A 19,438-nucleotide genomic window follows, 5' to 3' on the forward strand; every position below is an offset into this window, starting at 1 on the left:
CCGCCTCTCCTGGCCCTACTCACGTCCTTGAGGCAGCCCATGAAGTTGTTGCTGACAGGCGAGCCCGGCAGGTCGGCCGTGTTGGGGCTGCCCCCGATGTAGAAGAAGTCGTCAGAGCCCAGCATAGTGTAATCCTCCTGCGTGTAGCCTGTGGTGGTCAGGATCCCGTCCACCGAGATGGTCACCTGCCCAGCCCAGGGAGGGAGGGGGAGAGACAAGGAGACAACTGGCATCAACTCCCTGGGAAGAGCCACGGGCAGGGCAAGGGAGGGGCCGGGGGGCAGTGGGGGGAGGGACCCTCCATTTTTATGTCTGCTTGTCTCAGAGGAGGAACAGTGGGGGTTGGGGGGGGGGAAAGGAGGCAGCACAAGATCTGATGGCTTCAGGGTGGGCTGAGGCCAGCCCCACGGCCCTCGGCAGACAGAGGCCTGGAGGGCGCCCGAGGCGTTCACTGCTCAGCAGCAGGAAGCGGCGCCCGGAAGTGGCGCCGGATGGACAGCTGGATGGGAGTGGGGGCCCCCGGGACACAAATGGCACCGTTCTCCTCTTGAAGGGTCTCTGGATGCACATGTGATTTCAGAGCATCTCTCATTAAAGAGGCAGAGAGCACCAGTTCTCCTGGCGTCCTGGTGGCTTCAACACCCCTGCAGCTCTCCCTCCAGGGCATGGTGGAGTCCTTTCAGTCTTAGCCCACGGGAAGGTTGGACAATAGCAAGGGCGTGAGGAACAGGAACCCAGGTACTTCTGGGGAGCCTTGGCACTTCTCAGGAGACACACAGCGCCTTTGAGGGCTGATTCCCATCACTACCTCCTAACTGGTCCCAACCCCCTTGCTGGGTCTGTCTTGCTATCCAGGTCCCTCTGTTTTGGGGTCACTCTCTTGTCCCCCAAGGAGGGGGCAGCCGCTGGCCTATTCATCACCCTGCCTGATTCATTCACCACCACAATTACTCTATGGAGTCAAGGCCAGGCTAGGGAACAGAGGGAGCCAGGCTAACCTTCTGTTACATTGTCCCTGGGCTGAAAACTCAGGAAACAAAACAAGACAGGTAGGGATGAGGGCATACCTGGTGTTCCAAGAAGGTGAAAAGGGCTCAGTAGTGGCCTGGGGAAGGCAAAAGTGACCTTAGTGCGGGGACAGTGATGAGTGCAGGGAACTCCATGAGTCCCTGCTCCATGGGCAAATGTCCACCCGAGCCCCGAAAAGTCTAGCCGGAGGAGCACCCACACCCAACCAGGTTGTGGTGCAGAGTGAAGGGCAGGGGGACCCCAAGTCCCCACTCTCAGAAGGCGGTAGATTAGGACAGTCAGGCTCCTACAGGGGTGCTCAGGAAGCCAGCTCACAGTGAACTCAACACCATGCTTCTGCAGGCTACAACTCCTCCCGCTTCCCATTCCCCAAATGTGCCTCAGCACCCACTTTCTGGGCAAAGTCTGGAGACTGGGGCCTTCCGATCACAGCCCACAGTGTCCTTCCCACACCAGTCCGTACGCACATGCCACCAGCCATCTTCCAGTGACCGGTCTCCAAGATTCCACTGTTGCAGGGATGGGGAGTGGGTGTTAGGAACACCTGAGGGACATGAGTGAACAGGGCCAAGGGGCCCATCCCTCACAGGACCCTCAAGTCCCCCTCATGCTGGGCTGGAGCCTCACAGTGTGTGGGGGTGGGGCTGAAGCGGCCCCCTCCTGGGAACCATCAAACCTTGTGCTGGGGGGACTGGGTTCAAGGACAGAGGTGAGGGCGTGTCTTTGTAGAAGTGGGCACTTTGAAGATTTTGAGTCTTGTTTTGAGGTGAGGGTTGGTCATTATTGTTTATCGCTTCTTCCCTCCACCCCACCCGAGGCTAGGAAGTGGAGATCTGGGTGGAAAGGGAAAGGGTCAAAGTATTAGTCACAAAAACATGCAGACGAGATTACAACGGGCAGGAGGGGCTGGAGAAAGGGCAGGAGGGGGCTGTGATGCAGGGCTGGGAGTAAGACAGGGAGAGGTGGCGGGGGAAAAGGGCCTCCAGCCCGCCCTCCACTCCCAGGGCCGCACTGAGAGACCAGGAATCGGGCCACTGGTAGTTCCTGAGTCTACGTCTAGAAACCCAACTGAGAGTCAGCTCCTGAAGGCCGGGCCCCTGGCCTGATGTGTCCCTGTGACCCTACTAATCCCAGTACACTCCAGGGGACACATAGCCACCATTCAGGTGGCCATCAAGTGGCCTGACGACGAGGGCCACATGGCTCTCACTGCCTGTGCGCCACGTGTGAGCCTGGTGCCTGGGGAGAGAACGCGGACAGAACCACAGTCCTCTGAGGCTGCTGCCTTCAGCCTAGAGTTAGAAGGACATGCCTTGGGGGCCCTCCCTGACACCCCTCCTGACCAGGTGCAAATCCGACCTTGTCCACCTTGCTTTATACGAATCTCTGCCACGCGGTGCTCCCTATAGGAAAAGGGCTGCCTTAACCCCTGTGTATCTGTCCTGGTGTTTTCGAGCCTCCCTGGCCCAGGGGGTGGGGAGAGGGCAGTAGGAGGCTGGGTAACATAGGAGGTGCATGGAGGAAGGGGGGGTGAGGTAAGAAGAGAGAGAAAGGGGGAGACGGGCACCAGGGAGAAAGGAAGCCGAGGATCAGAGGGGATGGAGGAAGGTCTCTGGGGAAGGGAAGGAGGTAGATGAGTGAGATTAGTAAAACCCGACTGTTTCCTCAGACAAATCAAAGTCCAGACACAAAAATGGCAGGTTCGTTAGTAAAAGCAGGAAACAGGGGGATAATTCCCCCAGTCCCCCTCCACCCCAGGGGTTCATGATGCCCCTGCCCCCCAACCCCCCACACAGCTTCTGGAAGGGGTGGGGCCGGCAGGGGAAGAGGGCAGAGGGGGCACGTGCAACACAGAACAGCCATGGCAGCTTGGACGCGTGCGGGTTAGAGGGCCTGGGTGGGGGTCCCGGCCCAGCAGGACAAGCGAGAGAAAGGCAGCCGGGGTGGGGGAAGGCATGCAGGGCCGGGGGATGTAGGGAGGAGCCCAGATGGAGGCAAAAGAGCTGCAGGGGTGCAGAAGGAGAAGCTTCCTTCCAACAGAGGAGGGGAGAGGAGCCGCCACTACGACAGACATGTACAGGTGAGAAAGAAAGGGAAGAGATGTTAGACTCAGACCTTCCTCCCCAGAGGGCAGCCATACACTCACTCCCACCACCCATTCGCCACTGATCACTGACCCCAGGCACACCTGCTCACACACATCTTACTGAAGGCAGTGGGAGGGAGACCCCGACAACCTCATTTCCAAGCAGCATCCTCTGTCATCAGGACCACGGCTAGCACCCCAAGACACAGCAGAGACTGCACACAACCCACATTAATCCACACAACACACAGACTGGGCCCTCAGTGGGGCTGAGTAGAACATGACGAATGAGCCACAGCTCTGCCCCGAAGAGCCATGACCAGTCAAGGAAGAGCGGAAGGAGTCCCATGCCCAGCCTCTGCTCCACGCCCCAGGGACGGGGAGGGTGGCCGGAGGTGGCTGCAAGGGGCAGCCTAGGACCTTGATGGGTTCTCAGCCCTTCCTGCTGGCCCCACCTCCCTTCTGCTCTGCTCTGCTCTGCTGGTCTCCCCACTTAGGCAAGCTGTTAGCATGAGACCAGGTCCTGGCCACAAGTGTCCTGCCTCAGGCACTCCATGCCCATCTCGGCCCCAGAGGAAAGGCTGGAAAGAGGGGAATGGCCCTCTGACATCACCCAGAGCCTGTCCCAGCTCCCTGCTATGATTATAGGGTCACCGACCTTCCTGGGAGGAGGATTATTAAGGGGAGAATAAGACCGAGGGCAGACGTTTTTTAACTTGGAAGCAGGTTAGATGGGCTCTGGGGAGTCATGACATTCCTTGACATTGTATGCAAACCACTTCATTGGGTTTTTTCCTCCAGTGAGAGTCCACTGCTGTCAGCAAACTCTCACAAGGCTCCTGATCCAAAGATGAGTAAAGCCAATTCGTCTAGGAAGACAGTCCTGGCCTGCCCTTAGGACTGCAGAGGGTGGGAACAGAGCATGAGGAGAGGAGGACAGCCAAAGGGGGGTGTGCAGCCGCACAGTGAAGCCTGATGACTGCACTCGGTGGTGCTGGAACATACACTTCAGGTCAGAAATCCTGAGTTCTTATTTGGTCTTTACCATCTTCCAGAACAATCCTCATTTCACCTCCCTGACTCTCATCTGTAAAAGGGGTTTAACAGCTTCCATGACTCCTGCCTCTCCCAGGCTTACTGTCAGGATCAAATGAGATCAACAAAGTGAAAGCACTGACCTCTTCCACTACTTGTTACATTGCCCCAGGCCCTCTCAGGCCTCAATTTCCCCCACACATTAACCGGGAATAATCTCTGCCTGCTGCATGCACATTTGTCCATTTTAAATGATATTCAAAAAGTGAGAGCTGCTTAGAAGAAGCAAAGTCTCCAGTGTCAGGGGCAGAGAACACTCCCTTCAGCCTGACCACACCTAACCCAAACCTCTCCACTGGTTGGCTTTTTTGACCTAGATCCACTCTCTCCCCCAAGGAGAAATGCTCAAGTAACAAAGAGAGTCCATACGAAGGAGTTAGTAAAAATAAATGCAAAACCAACCAGAGCCCGGCTGAGGAATGCCTAGGAAATAAGAGCAGGTTGAACGCTGTCTCTTTGGGTGCCAGGTTCTCTGACTCCTCTCCTGGCTCAAAGAGCTGATCCCTGGGTCAGGTGTCTGAGGATTTATGAGGTGACTCAGGACACCAAGAGGCACCAGCTCTGGTTGTCAGGCATGGACACTCACACTAGGAGGTGTGGGCTTCAGAGGCTTAGAATTTCACAGGGACTTCCCCTGCCAGGACTGAAATCAGACAAGGTTGTTTGCCTTTTGACCAGCTTAACCAAGTCATCCATCTTTCCTCCTCCTCCTCAGGCCCAGTTCCTGGGGCATTCTGGGGTTTCATGTAGTTATTTTAGGACTGAATCCCAAGAAAGGATGGTAATAGCATCTCCAGTGGGGCCAGAGATGCTATATTCCCCAGGGTTTGCTATAGGAAGGGAATCGCTTCTGTACAAAATATCTCTGCCCTGGAAACACAGACGTAATCAGTCAACATTTTATAAAGCTTAATAAAATTATAATTTCCTTTACAGAGTACAGACACTTTCACTTCCGCTACCCTTCTTGACCCTCACACTGACTCCCTGAAAGGCAAGCAAGGAATGTCAGCCGTTTGGCAGATGAGAAACAGCTTTAGCCCCAGTTCACAGTTTTTAACTGAACTGAGACTGGAAGGAAGGGGAAGTCTTCTGGGCCCTAATTCTCAGATAGAATGAGGTTGCCTTTATCTTGCCTCCCTTCTGTCCTCAAAGTCACAGGTTGGCTGTCCAGTGAAGCTCTATAAAGAGAGTTCTGGGGACTTCCCTGGTGGTCTAGTGGTTAAGACTCCACGCTTCCACTAGAGGGGGCACAGGTTTGATTCCTGGTCAGGGAACTAAGTAAGATCTTGAATGCTGCACATAGTGTAGCCAAAATATTAATTAATAATAAAGAAAGAATTTCAAACACCCAGTTCAGGTACTCAGTGGCCTGGTCTGAGAGGTAAGCAATGGCAAACTTCTAAAAGCAGCAGCTAAAGAAAAGGGCCTGTGGAAGAGCAGTCCTGGGACCACCACACAGCTCCATCTGAACACCAGGATGACAGAATGGCCAAATGAGGCCTCAGATTGGAGAGGGCTGGGATGGCCGTGGCCTGGGCACTATCTCGGGGACAGGACAAAGGACAGGCCCACCACAGGTCTGTGGGTGCAGGGAAGCACAGAGCTGCCAGAGTATCAGGACAGGCCAGACGTGTTCTCAGCGTTACATCCTCCTGGGAAAGATGCGGAACCTCTCAGACAGGGAGCCCTAGCTCCCAAGCTGCTTCCTCTCCAGCCAGGCAGCTCTGTGGGCCTGGGAGGCTGGGCAGGCCAGGCAGCTGCCCCAAGCAGCATGGGCCCCATGGGAGCAGACACGTCCATCTGCAGGGTCCCTAGCCTGGCGCTCAATCACTCTGCATTATTAATAGACGATGACTAACCGCCTGCTGCTGCGGCAGAGCCAGGACGCAGGAGGGAATCCCAGGGGAGGGAGGGCACACACTCACGGGCGAGGCGAGGAGCAAACGGCCAGCCTCAGCTCCTTCCCTGCTCCCACTCGTCCCAGCCCCACAACCCGCCTCCTAAGAGCCCTCACAGGCTCAAAAACACACAGTCACACAGCTCCAGCTCATACCAGCGTTTACACTTGTAGAATCACCAGCAGAGTCTCAAACATACAGTACGGTCTCCCACCAACACCCCCTAAATGTCACACCAACATTTACACACAGTCGCACCCACACACCAACACACACCAGCTGCATTTACACAGACACCCACACCGACGCTCACCAGGCCTGAGCCCAACCCAAACAGAGGAGCTCAGCAACAAGTACCCCGACTTCACCCCGCTGGGCCTCCTCCTCTCACCCCCTCAACAGGGAAGGGAACCAACCCCGGTCAGAGGCCATGCGGGACAGGCAGCGGGGGGGCAGAGAGGGGACAGGAGATGGCGGGGAAGAAAGACAGTGTGAGACACAGTGTTAGTCAGAGCAGCAGAGCAGTGGGGAAACTGGACACTGTCCCTGGTGGGGGAAAAGACCATTCATGCCATGCAAAATGTGGGGGAGCCAGAACCAAGACCCCTCGAGGCTGGGAAGTGAGGCAGGAGATGCTGTCCCTTCTTGGGCAACCAGCCTGGGGCAGCCCCCAAATTGGCGTGAATGATGATGTGAAGGAGCTCTGCATACCCCAAGCCCCCCTCCCAACCTGTGACCTGCAGAGCCCATGGCCCCCAGAAGCCTCACCCCCAGCCCCCTCCCCCAGCTCGAGGGGCCTGTCCAGGAGCTGACAGTGAGCAGAGCGTAGCATGTCATGAGATGGTGTTTTCCATGGATTTTCAGGAGACCAAGAAAGAAACTAAATCAGAAAAAAGAAACAAGGGGTGGGACAGGGGAGAAAAGGTACAAAAGAAAGCAAGAGAAATAAGCAGCCTGGCATCGGGGCTGGTCTAACCAGAGCCGATGAACATGGGGTCTGCCCCAGGTCTCTCTGGCCAGGAATCTGAATTCAGAAATTAGGGGAGGAGGTTAGGGCAGGGACAGGCCAAATTCCTTGATTTCCATTTGTCTTTTGGATTTGCGTTTGGACCAAAAAAGGCAAGAAAAGGGAAAGAGGAAAACTCAAAGAGAGAGAAGCAAAATCTAGAGATTGTCCAGGACGCAGAAAACAACTGGAAGAGCAAAACAACCAAAACCAAATGGGGAAAGGAAACAAAAGAGGGAGAATCGAACAGTTAAAAAAACCCACGGCAAACCAAACGGTAAGACAATTAGAGTGATATCTACCAGATAATGCAGTTTGTTTACCATAGCGTGTCCAATGCCTGCGTGCTTCACCGGAGATATGGGGGAGGGGTGGGGGGGTCAAAAAAAAAAAAACAAAAACAACAAAGACAACAACAAAAGAACAGAACGAAAGAAAAGAAAAAGAAAATGACCAACTGTGAAACTCAAGAAAGGAGGAAAAATATATATCCATATATATTTGGTTGTATGTTCAGACCCTCCCACCTTAAGTTCAGCTGAAGTGTTTTGTTTAAAGAAAATTAAATTATAATGGGAGGAAGAAATAAAACACACACAGAAATTAAAGCCCTTCTCCCGATCCCCACCCATCCCAGCCCTGGAGCCCTCTCCCCCCACCCATGCCCTCCCAGAAGAGCCGGCTGCAGAGGAGGGGAACAGTTAAAGACCTTGGTTAGTAGAGAAGGAAACGAGAAAAGAACTAGACCGGGAAAGCAAAGACTTAAAGATGGTGACATTCCGCGGATGAGACAGGAAGGTTAGTTCGGTTTTTCACTCACACCTTGCCCCACCTGTCCCTGCCCATCCCTTGGTCCCCCCGGGGTTATAAGCGTGTTAGTAACACACACAGAGTTGGCAACGGGGTTTTCCAACAGAGGGTGAGAGAGGGAAGGCAGGGGGTTAAGAAGCAGACCCAATTATGCAGTATTAGTAAGTCCTATGGGCTAAAATGTTAGGGAGTTGAGGGGAAGGCAGGAAGGGGAATAGGGGTGTAAGAAAGGCATGGGCTATTGACTCAGGTAATGAACGCAGGGGTTTGTTGGCTAACTGGTCGACCAGATGGCTTTCCAGAGAACTGGCTAAAGAGCAAGTTGGTGCTGGCCAACTGGCTGACCAGTGACCATGTCGAGTTAATGGGTTAACTGGTTGGTGATGGGCCAATTGGCTGTCAGACTGGGAGAATGGTCAAGGCCCCCAGAGAATCCCAGGACTGGCTTGAATGAGAGGCAGTTTCACTTGGAGCAAAAGGGAAGGGGTTCCCAAGGAGTATAGGAGGGAATATGGGTGTCTGCTTTTCCTGGGGATGGAAGGTAGCAAATAGACCCAGGGAGTCATGGTACAGGGAAGGGCAGCTCTTTATATTTTTTCCTGTTTCTCTTCCTTCAGAAAGGAAGAGAGAGCAAGTCACCACCAGAACAGGGAAAAGGAAATTTTGCCCTCCATGGGCTGGCAGAGGGCTCACCCTCACATCATACCTCATCCCAAACCCTCCTCCCCTCACCCACTTTCCCACCCAGAGCTCCTAAATTAATCCTAATTTGACTTTTCAGAGCCCACACTGCCCCCAAATTTCCCTTGGTTCTTCAATCATCCCACCCTATTTTCTTATGCCCCTTTGGGGAGCTGTTTCTCCCAGAACGAAGTATCCCCGCCCCCCACCAGCGCCTCCACCATCACTCATGCAAGTCTGTGCAATCAGTCAGGCTTTCCCAGCAGCCCACCCTCCCTCCCCACACCCACGGACCCCCAAGCCTCCACTCCCCACAGCCAGCACCAGAAATCCACTCCCCCCACATACCACAACATAAGAAGGAACACAAAGACCCACCTCCCTCTAAAATCCCTCATTCTTCTCTAAACTAGAAGCCAATTTCTTTTACCCAAGACTCTAGAAGCCCCACCCCCATGTAGCTCTACGTTCATTTCCTCTCCTCATGGTCAAAGACAGCAGCAAGAACCACCTTCAAAATTTCCCTTTGAGGAGGAGATGTCAACAGGGCTGAGGCAGCTTCACCCTGTGTGACAGAGGTGTTGAGACACTACTGCTTGATGTCCATCAAATGCTAAACTGCAAGCCCGAGAGTGTGACTGTGAGAAGGAAAGGTCTTCTGGGGACAGACCCACTAGTTAGAGAGCTGTTATAACCAGTGGGCACAGGACTAACTCAGGAAGACAATTAATAAGGGCCTTGTATAGTTAAAAATAACAGAATTCAATATTTAGCAGCTAGGAGTGCTGAATGGCCAGTATTAATTATTAGTGATGCAGAAGCAGCTTACCTAGCAGGAAGACAAGAGTCTAACTGCAGGTACGGACTGGACCCTGGGATAACCCGTGGTACAAAGACTGGTCCTATCGGCCAGTAGGACTGTTGGGAAGTGAACAGGCCAACTACTCAGGGCAAGGAAACACTAGCTTCATGACAGCTACACCCAAGGCACCAAAACTGACAGCACTGCACCAGCCAAACAGGACAGGGGAGAAAGAGGCCCTGCAGGTAAAAGTCCAGCTGCTGCTCTTTGGAAGTTAGAACTGGCTGTAGAAACTAAAACAAGGAAAAACCCATTTTCAACCTTCGTGGACAACTTCACTTTTAACAAGTAGAAGAGTGAACTAAGAAACAAGACTGAGAGGGAAGAGCTGTGCGTCCAAAGCCTGGGCCTCCCACTGATGTGTCAAGAGATCCAGGCTCCCTCTGACAAACAGCGACACTGCAGTGGCTGAGACAGGTGGCTGGGACAGTGCAGACCCAGGACGCGGTGGCCATGCCCGAGCGGGCAATGTGGCCAGACACTAAGTGGAGGCTCCACCAGAAGCCAGCTTGCGCCCATGATGTGGCAGCCCACACCTTCCCAGATGCTGGGCTCTGGAGAGCTGGGGCTTCAGACTAACCACTGGGCAAGGAAGGCTTTGCCCCAGCCACAGAAGCAGCTAGAGGGCCCCTGGGGGACAGGAGCACATGGAGGACCATGCATGATGAGGGAGGAGGACATCAATCACAGAGGGAAGAGGTCAGTGATGACAGCAAGTGTAACTTACCACGACCAAGGGCTTTGGAGAAAACCTTGCCCCGTCTCGACCTTGAAGTCTCGACGTAGCTCCAGCCCCTCAAGAAAGTCAAGAAGGGGTTAATACACACAAATCACAACAGTCTGGACGAAGGCAATCTCTATGGAGCAAGAGAAACTCAGGACAAAGGAAAGAGGACTTGGATAAGATGGGCCCACTTTTTCAAGAGACAGCAGAACATTTAGATGGTTGAAGACATGGGGGCATCCGAGAATGGCAGGACCACAAGGCAAGTGACAGGCCCTTTAGCACTGCACACCAAGGTCGGCAGCCAGGCCCTCCCGGGAGGCAGAGGAATGGAGTCAGACAGACTCCCACCCTCCCACTCCCACAGGAGAGCCTTGGGCCAGCTCTTCAACTTGCTTTTCCCTCATTGGTGAATGCAAGTATCTCCCACTTCACAGGATTGTTAGAAAAGTTAGGTGAGATACAAAAAAGAAACAAGACCCTTGAACTTGGGGGCCCCATGAACGAGAGATATGAGGGTGCGATCTGAACAGTGCTGTAAGAAAGGGACAGGTCCTGATGAAACTCCAAAGAGAGGGCGGGAGCGTAAAGGAAGGAGTTTTTCCCAGAAGACAACAGTAGTTCCGGGCTCATGTGAAATAATTAGATCTGCTAATCTGTCCAAAACCTCACCAACTGGCTTCAAGGCAGAACCCAAAGGAACCAGCAAAACCACTAGAAAAACAAATAAAAACACTCAGTTTCTGGTATTAAGCCCTCAAGGGGAACTTCCCTGGTGGTCCAGTGGTTAAGAATCTGCCTTCCGGTACAGGGGACACAGGTTGGATCACTGGTCGGGGAACTGGGATCCCACCTGCGAGCAACTAAGCCCGCGCGGCAACTACTGGGACCACACGCCACAACTAGAGAGTCCATGCGCCGCGACTAAGGCACAACGCAGACCCAAAAAAGCACTCAAGGAGCTCGCCACCTAGAAACAGAGAAGAGATGAGCACAAATTGACCACACAGATAGAGCATGGTGACAGGGCCAGAACACAGCAAAAAGGGAGACTGACCGGGCAGGGGCGGGGATGGCAGCAGGGGTGGCTCAAGAAAGCCTTACAGAGGTGGTGAGACGCACTGGAAAACCCCACAACTAACAGTAAAGGCAGCAGCGAGCCCACGATGCTCACGTGGTGCCAAGCCTGAGGCGTCACCTCGGTCACTCCTCAAAGGCCCCTCTCACCTCACACTGTTTACATAACTTGCCTCAAGTCACTCAGTGACTCGAACCCAGTCAGTCCAACTCAAACTCCAGCTCTAGGGTTTCACCCGGTGGAAAGGAGGGTGAATGGTGGTGTCTTCAGGGAGCACTATGGAAACGAAGCAGGCAACTCAGGAAGCCGGTGTAGACAGGGCATGCCCAGCAGTACAGTTAGGCCCTGAGGCAGGGTGTGTGACAGGCTGAGAGACCCGGAGGCCGAGCCATAAGGCAGGCGAGGGAGTCCCAAGTGCCTGCCGGACACCATCCTTGAAGGACTCCCTCCTTGGGGTCCAGGGGGCCTCCATACGAGGCGCAGCCTCATAGGAGCTGGGTGGGAGGAGGCTCCACATGATACGCCAAGGGCCAGCTTGTCTCCAGAGCTGGTGCTGGTTAGCTGGTCAGAGAGGAAATGGATTGGCACTTGGCATGTGTGGTGGGGAAGACACACAGGTGTGGGAGGAGAGTGTGCCCAAGATTAAAAATAGGCCTCAGGGATGGACCTGGTGGTCCAGTGGATAACACACCCCGCTTCCAATGCAAGGGGCCCAGGTTTGACCCTTAGTTGGGGAACTAGATCCCACATGCTGCAGCTAAGCCCGAGCACCACGCGCTCTAGAACTTGCTCTACACAGCTAGAGAAGCTGGCAAAGACCCAGCGTCACCAAAAAAAGAGGCCTCGGGGAATCATCAGATGGAATTATTCTTGCCAAGATCACTCAGGAGACACCACTGGGCAGAGAGTCCTCAAGCCTGGATTCAGGGGGAAAGCAAAGCAAAAGAAGGGTGTGGTCTCAGCCAGGCTCCCTCTGGCCCTGAATGCACTGTTCCAAAAGGTTATGGATGATTCCAGGGGTCACTATCTGGTTCAGGGGAGGTGGGGAGAAATTCTCCCGCCTTCCAGTCTTAGGAGCTGGCCTCATGACCAACACCCAAAGCTGATGAACCAAGAGGAGGAAGGGAGACCCCTCCATGTAAGTTCTGGGCCAGGCTCTCCCCGGGTGGCGGTCCCCACATCGTTCTAATCACTTGGGGAAAACTACGTGAACTCCAGTGCCCTCCCAGAGGCTGGGGCAGATGTCATTTCTCACATCACCCCTGTCCTTGCTCCTGGCCACTCCTGACCCTACGTTACCCCTCAAATCACAAAAGGATCTTTCCAATCCCAGAATGCCACGAGGCCCTTGTCTACACCTTTTCTTCTCCTCGGCACTACCAACACTTGGGGCCAGATCGTTCTTTGCTATGGGGCTGTCCTGTGCATTGGGAGATGTTTAGCAGTATCTTGGCCTCTACCCAGTAAATGCCAGTAGCACCCTCCCCAAGCTCTGACACCCAAAATGCTTCCAGACATTTCCAGAATCTCTTGGGGGCACCCTTCCCTCAGTTGAGAACCAGACACTCAAAAGGCCTGAGGATGATGGACTTGGCAATGAATCCAGAGCACAGCCATCTCCCTGATGGTCACAATGACACAAAAAGGGCTGCAGCTCACACTTAAGGATGTGAACTTGAGTCAAATACAGCTCTCCAGAAACTCTTTCTAAAAAGACCTCTCAATCAAAGTCTTGAAGCAGATACCCTCTGAGCCCCGAAGGCTTGTGTTTGGGTCAATATGACCTGACTCTGCTCCAACCGTCTGGTAGAGCCAGCCAGGGGAAGTGGTCTGCATCCGTCACCAGCTCAGACCCAGAACTCTGTGAGTGCCGGAGGAGGCTACTGTGAGTCACTGTCCATCCTGGAGCTGCGAGGCCAGGCCTCACCACTTCTAGGTGGCTTTCCCACCTTCCCTTACCTCTCCCACTTGCCTGTGTCTCTCGAGTTCCTAGAACATTTGAGATTCTTGCCACTTAGCTGGCGCTTGTGTGGATTGGCTCTGATCACTTTTAGCAGACTCATCCTGTCTCCTCAAGAGCCAAAGGGCTGGGAGGGTGGGACCATGTCTTTTTCCCCTCAGTACCCTGTGTAGGACTTCCCAGGTGGTGCAGTGCTAAAGAACCCGCCTGCCAGTGCAGGGGACACAGGAGACTGGGGTTCAATCCCTGGGTCAGGAAGATCTCCTGGAGAAGGAAATGGCAACCCACTCCAGTATTCTTGCCTGGAAAACCCCATGGACAGAAGAGTCAGGTGGGCTGCAGTCCAGGGGGCCACAGCAGAGCCACATTGACTGCACGACTGAGCACACATCCTATGTAGACAGACAGTGCATTGGCCAGAGGACACACGGATAAGGACCCTGGGCTTGCAGTGTGTTGCCAAAGGCAGCCCCAGGTGACAGCACCTGTCCTGGGCAGGGAACAGCAGCAAGAAGGCAACTCTGCCTAGCCCTGCAGTGAACAGGGTGGCGCCACAGGGCAGCCCTCCAGCCGGCTCAGGGGACGATGCGGCTCTTCCAAGCTTGGGGAGCACTGAGGACAGGTGCCTGGGTGGGAGCCCGACTACAGCAGGGAGCAGCGGCTTGGAAAGAGCAGGTGGATCAGTCACGGTGTCCCGACAGCAAGAGGAAGTCACCGTTGAGGGGGATGCCCCATTAGATCGTGACTCAGGGGGTTGAAGAGGAGCAAGTAAGAACAATGTGAGGTCTGACGGCCCCTGCCCCCCAGGAGCCTTCGGTGGGAGGAAGGAGAGGAGGAGAAGGAAGTTGCCAGTGATGGTGAAGAGGAGAGACAACAGAAGTTCATGCACCAAGAAGTTCAGCCAGAACCAGGAAATATGAGAAGGTGCCGAGTGAGAGAAGAGCTCCAAACCAGCCCAGATGGTGCCTCCGAGGGCTCAGGGGTTCCACGGTCCTGGCTGCACTTAGCCTGCTGGAGTGGAGCTGGGAAAGCATCCCTGCCACCAGCCACGAGAGAAAGCGGTGGACCCAGAGAAAGGGACCAGCAGGCGCCTGGCACCCAGGCCTCAGGCACCAACTGAGCAGGGCAAGGAGTCCGGAGGTGGAGACGGAAGCCACCAAGGTTGCACAGCGGCCTCATCTGCTTTCAAACAAGGCTCTGGTTTGGAGCGCGCTTGAGGCAGGAACTTCTCAGGGCTGGAAACAAGCTGTGGGGCTGCTGTCGAGCAGGAGCCTGGCCAGAGAGAGTGCTTCGCCTGCCGCAGCCTCTCTGCACCTTGTGAGAGGCAAGAGCTACTGAGGACAGAGTCGATGCCCAGAAGCATCGGCACTCCTCCAGGGTGGGGGGTGTCTGGGGACGCTGAGAAGAGCTCTGTCCTGACTGTAGGGGCCGCCTCAAGAGTCTCCTGAGCTCCTGCAAGGGCAGGCCTAGAAGCCAGGGCAAGACAATCAAGAGCCCCTGGGAGAGCCTGCGCCCCTTTGGAGGAACAGGACGGGACAGGAGAGAATTGGGGTGCTGCCAGAGGCGAGGCAGGACCAAGCACCTCTCCACCTGGTTCCCTGCTCACATCTGCTGCCCCAACCCTGCTCTGAGCCCAGCCCCAAAGGCCCTGCCTAAGGGCAGGCCACATCCCACTCCATGTGTCCTAGACTTTCTGCCCTAACTGGACACCTGCCCCTCCAGGGTCTGGCCAGTGTCTCCCCATCCCAGAGCACCCCCAGGGCCCATCATTCAGGTTCTGTCTCACCCCTCCATGTCCTGAATTGCCCTGCTGCCAGTTCCCCTGATTTTTCAACCCCAGCCCTTGAAACCTCAGCACCAAGTCACCAGCATCAATCCTAGCCCAGCCCTTCCTCTTCCCCCAGGCTCTGGCCCTGGACATCTCCGCAGCCTCCTCCCTAGCGTGGATCCTGGTCCTTGCAGCCTGCCCACAGCAGCCACACTCCTGGCCCCTACCAGCCCACCCAAAGCCTAAACACTCTTCAGAACCACACCCTGCCACCAGGCCTGATGCCTGGCCCCGCATCCCGGTGGCCTCGCTCCCCACTCCCATTCTGCCTCAGACGCTGCTAGCCCCTGGCCTTCTTCCTGCTCCCCCTACCTGGCGCAGGTTTCGAGTGACCCGGACATCGTGCCAGGCGTTGTCGTTGAACTTGCCGTTGACGGGTTCCACCAGGGCTTCAAAGGCTCCCGAGCCCAGGTTGATGACGAGCCAGACTGCCCCGGATTTGAGGGACAGGTTGACGTAGTCGGCCGACTTGCCCGTGTGCAGCATCAGCCCATTGCGCTGCAGGGTGCGGAAGGCCAGCGTAATCTCGTCCGTGCTGCTCTGGATCGGGTTGTGTGACAGGTCGTAGCAGAAGAACTCATTGCCCTTGAAGGTCGCCACAAACTCTTCCTTGCCTGGATGCCGCCGTAGGGAAACGGAAGAGGGCTGAGCGGCGTGGGCACTCCAGACCTCCCTCTTCCCCTCCAGCCACCGGGCGTAGGTCCAGGGCACCCAGAGCCTCTCGATCCCAATTGCAAGCTGTAGGCTCTCTCCCCTCCCCCCACTGGCCCCCTCCTCTCTGGACCCCGACGTCTTTGCTGTCAGAAGCAGCTTCCTCCACGCCTAGCTCCAAGGCAGGAGGCTGCTAAGTGGCTCTCACACTGACAGCTGACAATTAAGCTGCCACAGGGCCAGGCGAAGCAGACAGAAGCGGGCAGTCTCACCGTCTCCTCCCCAACCAGCCCTCCCCCAGCCACTCCCCTTAACAGAAAGATGCGGAAGAGAAACAAGAGGCTGCACCTGAAGTCTTCCTAGAGTGTCCCCCTATGGCGGGGCACCAAGGGTCTCCTGAGTGCAGCCCACCTCCCCCTCCTGCCTCTTTTCTGGTGATGGCCATTCTCACTGCCTGGGAACAGTCTCAAGCCTGACCACCTGGGATGGGACTCGTAGGCCTGCTTCATAGCACTGAGCAAATGGAGAGAATGGGGTGGGGGCAAGGGGAAGACACATGGGAGGGTGATGTGGCTGACAGATGTGCCAGGGAGCAGGGGGCGGGGCTTACACAGGAGGCCACCGCGACGGCTGTCACCATCCTCGCCAACTTCCTAGTCCAACCTGAGAGGACAGTGCTGACAGGTCCTAGGCTGAGCGCCTCTGAGGGTGGCCAGAGGGCAGGTGTAGGACCCCTGTGTGCCAGGAGATGACTGGAGGCAAGATACACGGGCAGGCCTGGCTCGTGTGTGTGTGTGTGTGTGTGTGTGTGTGTGTGTGTATGTGTGTACACCCAGCATAGGGCTCCTTTCATTGGCACTCTTTAAACAGAAGTGAAAACAATTGGAAGGGCCTTAGGGGCATTTAGCTTTCTACAAATGGATGACAACGGCTTAGTGGCGGGAAGGTGGGGTCCTAACCCTACACCTTCACAAGCCAGAGCCCACATCCGTCAAGGGAAGAAAACGGGCCCTGGAGTCCAGAGAGCACAGAGGACCTGGACTCTGACAGGACTCTCCCAGCTGGGCCCACCCATCTCGCAGGTGAGGTTGGGAGTGAACGAGACAGCCGGCTGAGGGCCTTTGTGAAGGGCGGAGTTTCTCAGCACAGGCCCCCAGGCCCAGGAAGAGGCAGGGCATTTGGCCCTCAGAAGCCACCTGCCCACAATGTGCCAAGCCCCACCATCAGCATGGCGTGTGGAAGCCGGGGCTCTCTGGTGCGCCTCCTGCAGATGCCCCTCCCCTGCACAACAGCCCTGCTCTCCCTCCGGGCAGGCTGCCCGCAGACTCAGTCCTCACTGCCTCCGGATGCCAAGGCACCAGCTGCTGCCCCAGAGCCTGGCACAGCACTCGCTGCAGCTGGCGAGGCCCGGTTTCCTGAGGCTGTGGGGCAGCAATGGCTGGTGGGGCACGGGCCACATGGGGACAGCTGGAAGCCCCACTCTGCCCACCTGAGGGCTCCAGCGGAGAGGGCCAGAAAACAAAGAGGAGTCAAGGAGAGACAAGGAGGGAAAAGTAGGGAAGAATGGTGATGTGGAGGCAGGCCATGTGGAGAAGGAGAAAGATGGACCATGGGGGACAGAAGGGGTCTGGAGACAGCACAGAGTTGGGAATGAGCAAGAGATGATGGGGAAGCAATCTGGATAAAGACAAGCACTAACCGGGAGGGGACAGGTAAGGGTGATGGAAGAGGGCCAGCAAGGAAAGGGGGACAGAGACCTCTAGGGAAAGGAAGCCAAGGCCTTGCTGTTTCCATAGCAACCAGGCCTGCTGCCCAGGCACTGGCAGAGCCGGGGGGCTCAAGGACCAGAAAAGGGAACGTGTTTGACCTTGAGTTTGCTCCATGTCCTAGTCTCTCCCGAAAGCCCGGCCTCCCCTCCCACTCCCTCACCTTCACGGCAGTCAAAGAAAATATTAAAAGGAGAGTCAAACAGAAAGAAAGGAAAGAATAAGGCAACCACGTGGAAAAGTGATTGGAACAGAACAAAAGAGCCCTGTGAAAAGGAGAGAGGCGGGCCTAGAGCCGGACCCCGGCTGCCAAGGCAAAGTGGAGAGACGAGGCCATTCCTCGACTCTTCCGGGCTCCGCTCCGGTCTCCTGGGAGAGGAGCCAGAGTAAACGTGTCCTCCATTGCCTGCCGCCGCCAGAGACCCAGCAGGCCAGGGATGGGAAGAGGCTTGGAGGAGCCAGAGGGAACCTGGAAGAACTGGAGGAGAGCGACGGAGAAGAGATGAGTAAATGTGAACCAGAAAACCCAAGAACAGTGGGAAGGACAGACAGAGACCGCCCTGGGGTGGGGAGGAAGCAGAAGGACCTCTCGGGATTGGTGGGGATGGGGGGGCCGTCTGTCAGGTAAGGATGTGGGGGTCGCCAGGCCCACTGAACTCCCAAGAGTGTGAAGCAGATCTGAAAGGAGCGGGACATGGAACAGCAGGGGGCGCTCGCTCCCATCCCGCCGCCGTGTAGACGCCCCAGAACTACAACTCCCAGCATCACTTGAACATTACCACTCCTAACCGTCCCTGGCACAGGCAAGGGGTCTCTGCTGACACTCGTTTGTCTCCCAGGGTCGGGGAAGTGGAGCCCTACCAGTGTCCCCAGTCAAGCTGGATGTAGCTGGAGACCAGCTGTTATGGTCCTGAACCTTTAAAGGCCGTGAGGGGCAAAGCAGCCGCCTCCTTTTCAGGCCCTGCTCAAAGCCCTCCTCTGGGAAGGTCTCCAGCCCCCTTAGCCCCTCCCTGCTCTCAAGCACTACAGCTGTCTGTTCTGCTCATTTGGCACTTACTGCCTAGTAACATCTTGTACTGCTCCCTTGAGAGGAAGTATGATGTGAAAAAGAAGACCTGGGCACTAATGCTGGCTCTTGCACCAGCTTTGTGACCTTGGCCAAGAGGCAGCATCTCTAAGGCCCAGCTTCCTCCTCAGGACAAAGAAGCTGATCAGCTGCCTACCTCCCAGGTTGCTGTGGGCATCTAGAAAGAGACTGGATGGGGTGAGGCTTCCTAAACTGTAAACCATTCCACAAATAAACAGCTGTGTTACTGGGATGTAACCTTCTGTGTGTGTATGCGCTGCCTCTCTCTCCATCAATGAATAAATTAACTCCTCTACACAAAGTCTGCACTTCGCCTATACTTTGCATGTACCAACACTGTATTGTAGTTATTTGTTAGAACGTCAATGAGCCCCTTGAGGACAGAGCCCATTCACCCATTTAAAATAAATCTGCTGAGCACACGCCTACATATGTGCCAGGAGCTGTGGAAAGCACCGGGGGTATATGGACGAAAATACCCAATCACTGTCCTCAGGGAGCTCGGTTGAGAGGGGGAGGCAACCAGGTAAAGTGACAGTTACGATGCCGTGTGGCGAGTGATATAATGAATGTGCAGACAAAGGGAACGCCGTGCAGAGTCTGGGGTTTGCCGAGCGAACTTGGGGGAGACTTCCAGCGCGGGTGGCCTAGCTGTTTTTCGAGAGTCAGCTGAAAGAGATACCAAACGGCTGGGGAAGAGGGCAGAGATGGCAGAAATCGAGGCCAACAGAACAGCACGTCCTAAAGAACAGGACTTGATGGCCCTAGGGCTTGGCACCCACTGGAGCTCCTTGAGGGGTTGCTTCCCTGCCCTGCAAACTTCTTAGGAAGAGATTCTCTTAAGAGATAGCCTTAGTGCAGGAAAAATCGGGAG

The 19,438-nt window shown here is 55.4% G+C and overlaps 1 protein-coding gene across 1 annotated transcript in view; it reads right to left on the bottom strand.

Moving 5' to 3' along the window:
- Positions 1–19,438, bottom strand: part of NRXN2 (neurexin 2) — a 99,141-nt gene that overhangs the window by 58,819 nt on the left and 20,884 nt on the right. The window contains exons 5-7 of the mRNA XM_052662567.1: positions 15,373–15,674; positions 7,441–7,464; positions 24–185 (exon numbers count right to left, since the gene is read on the bottom strand). Of these exons, the coding sequence (XP_052518527.1) occupies positions 24–185; positions 7,441–7,464; positions 15,373–15,674 (488 nt within the window). The remainder of the gene's footprint in view (positions 1–23; positions 186–7,440; positions 7,465–15,372; positions 15,675–19,438) is intronic.

This window comes from Budorcas taxicolor, chromosome 25 (genome assembly GCF_023091745.1).
Source record: "Budorcas taxicolor isolate Tak-1 chromosome 25, Takin1.1, whole genome shotgun sequence".
Taxonomy (NCBI): Eukaryota; Metazoa; Chordata; class Mammalia; order Artiodactyla; family Bovidae; genus Budorcas; species Budorcas taxicolor.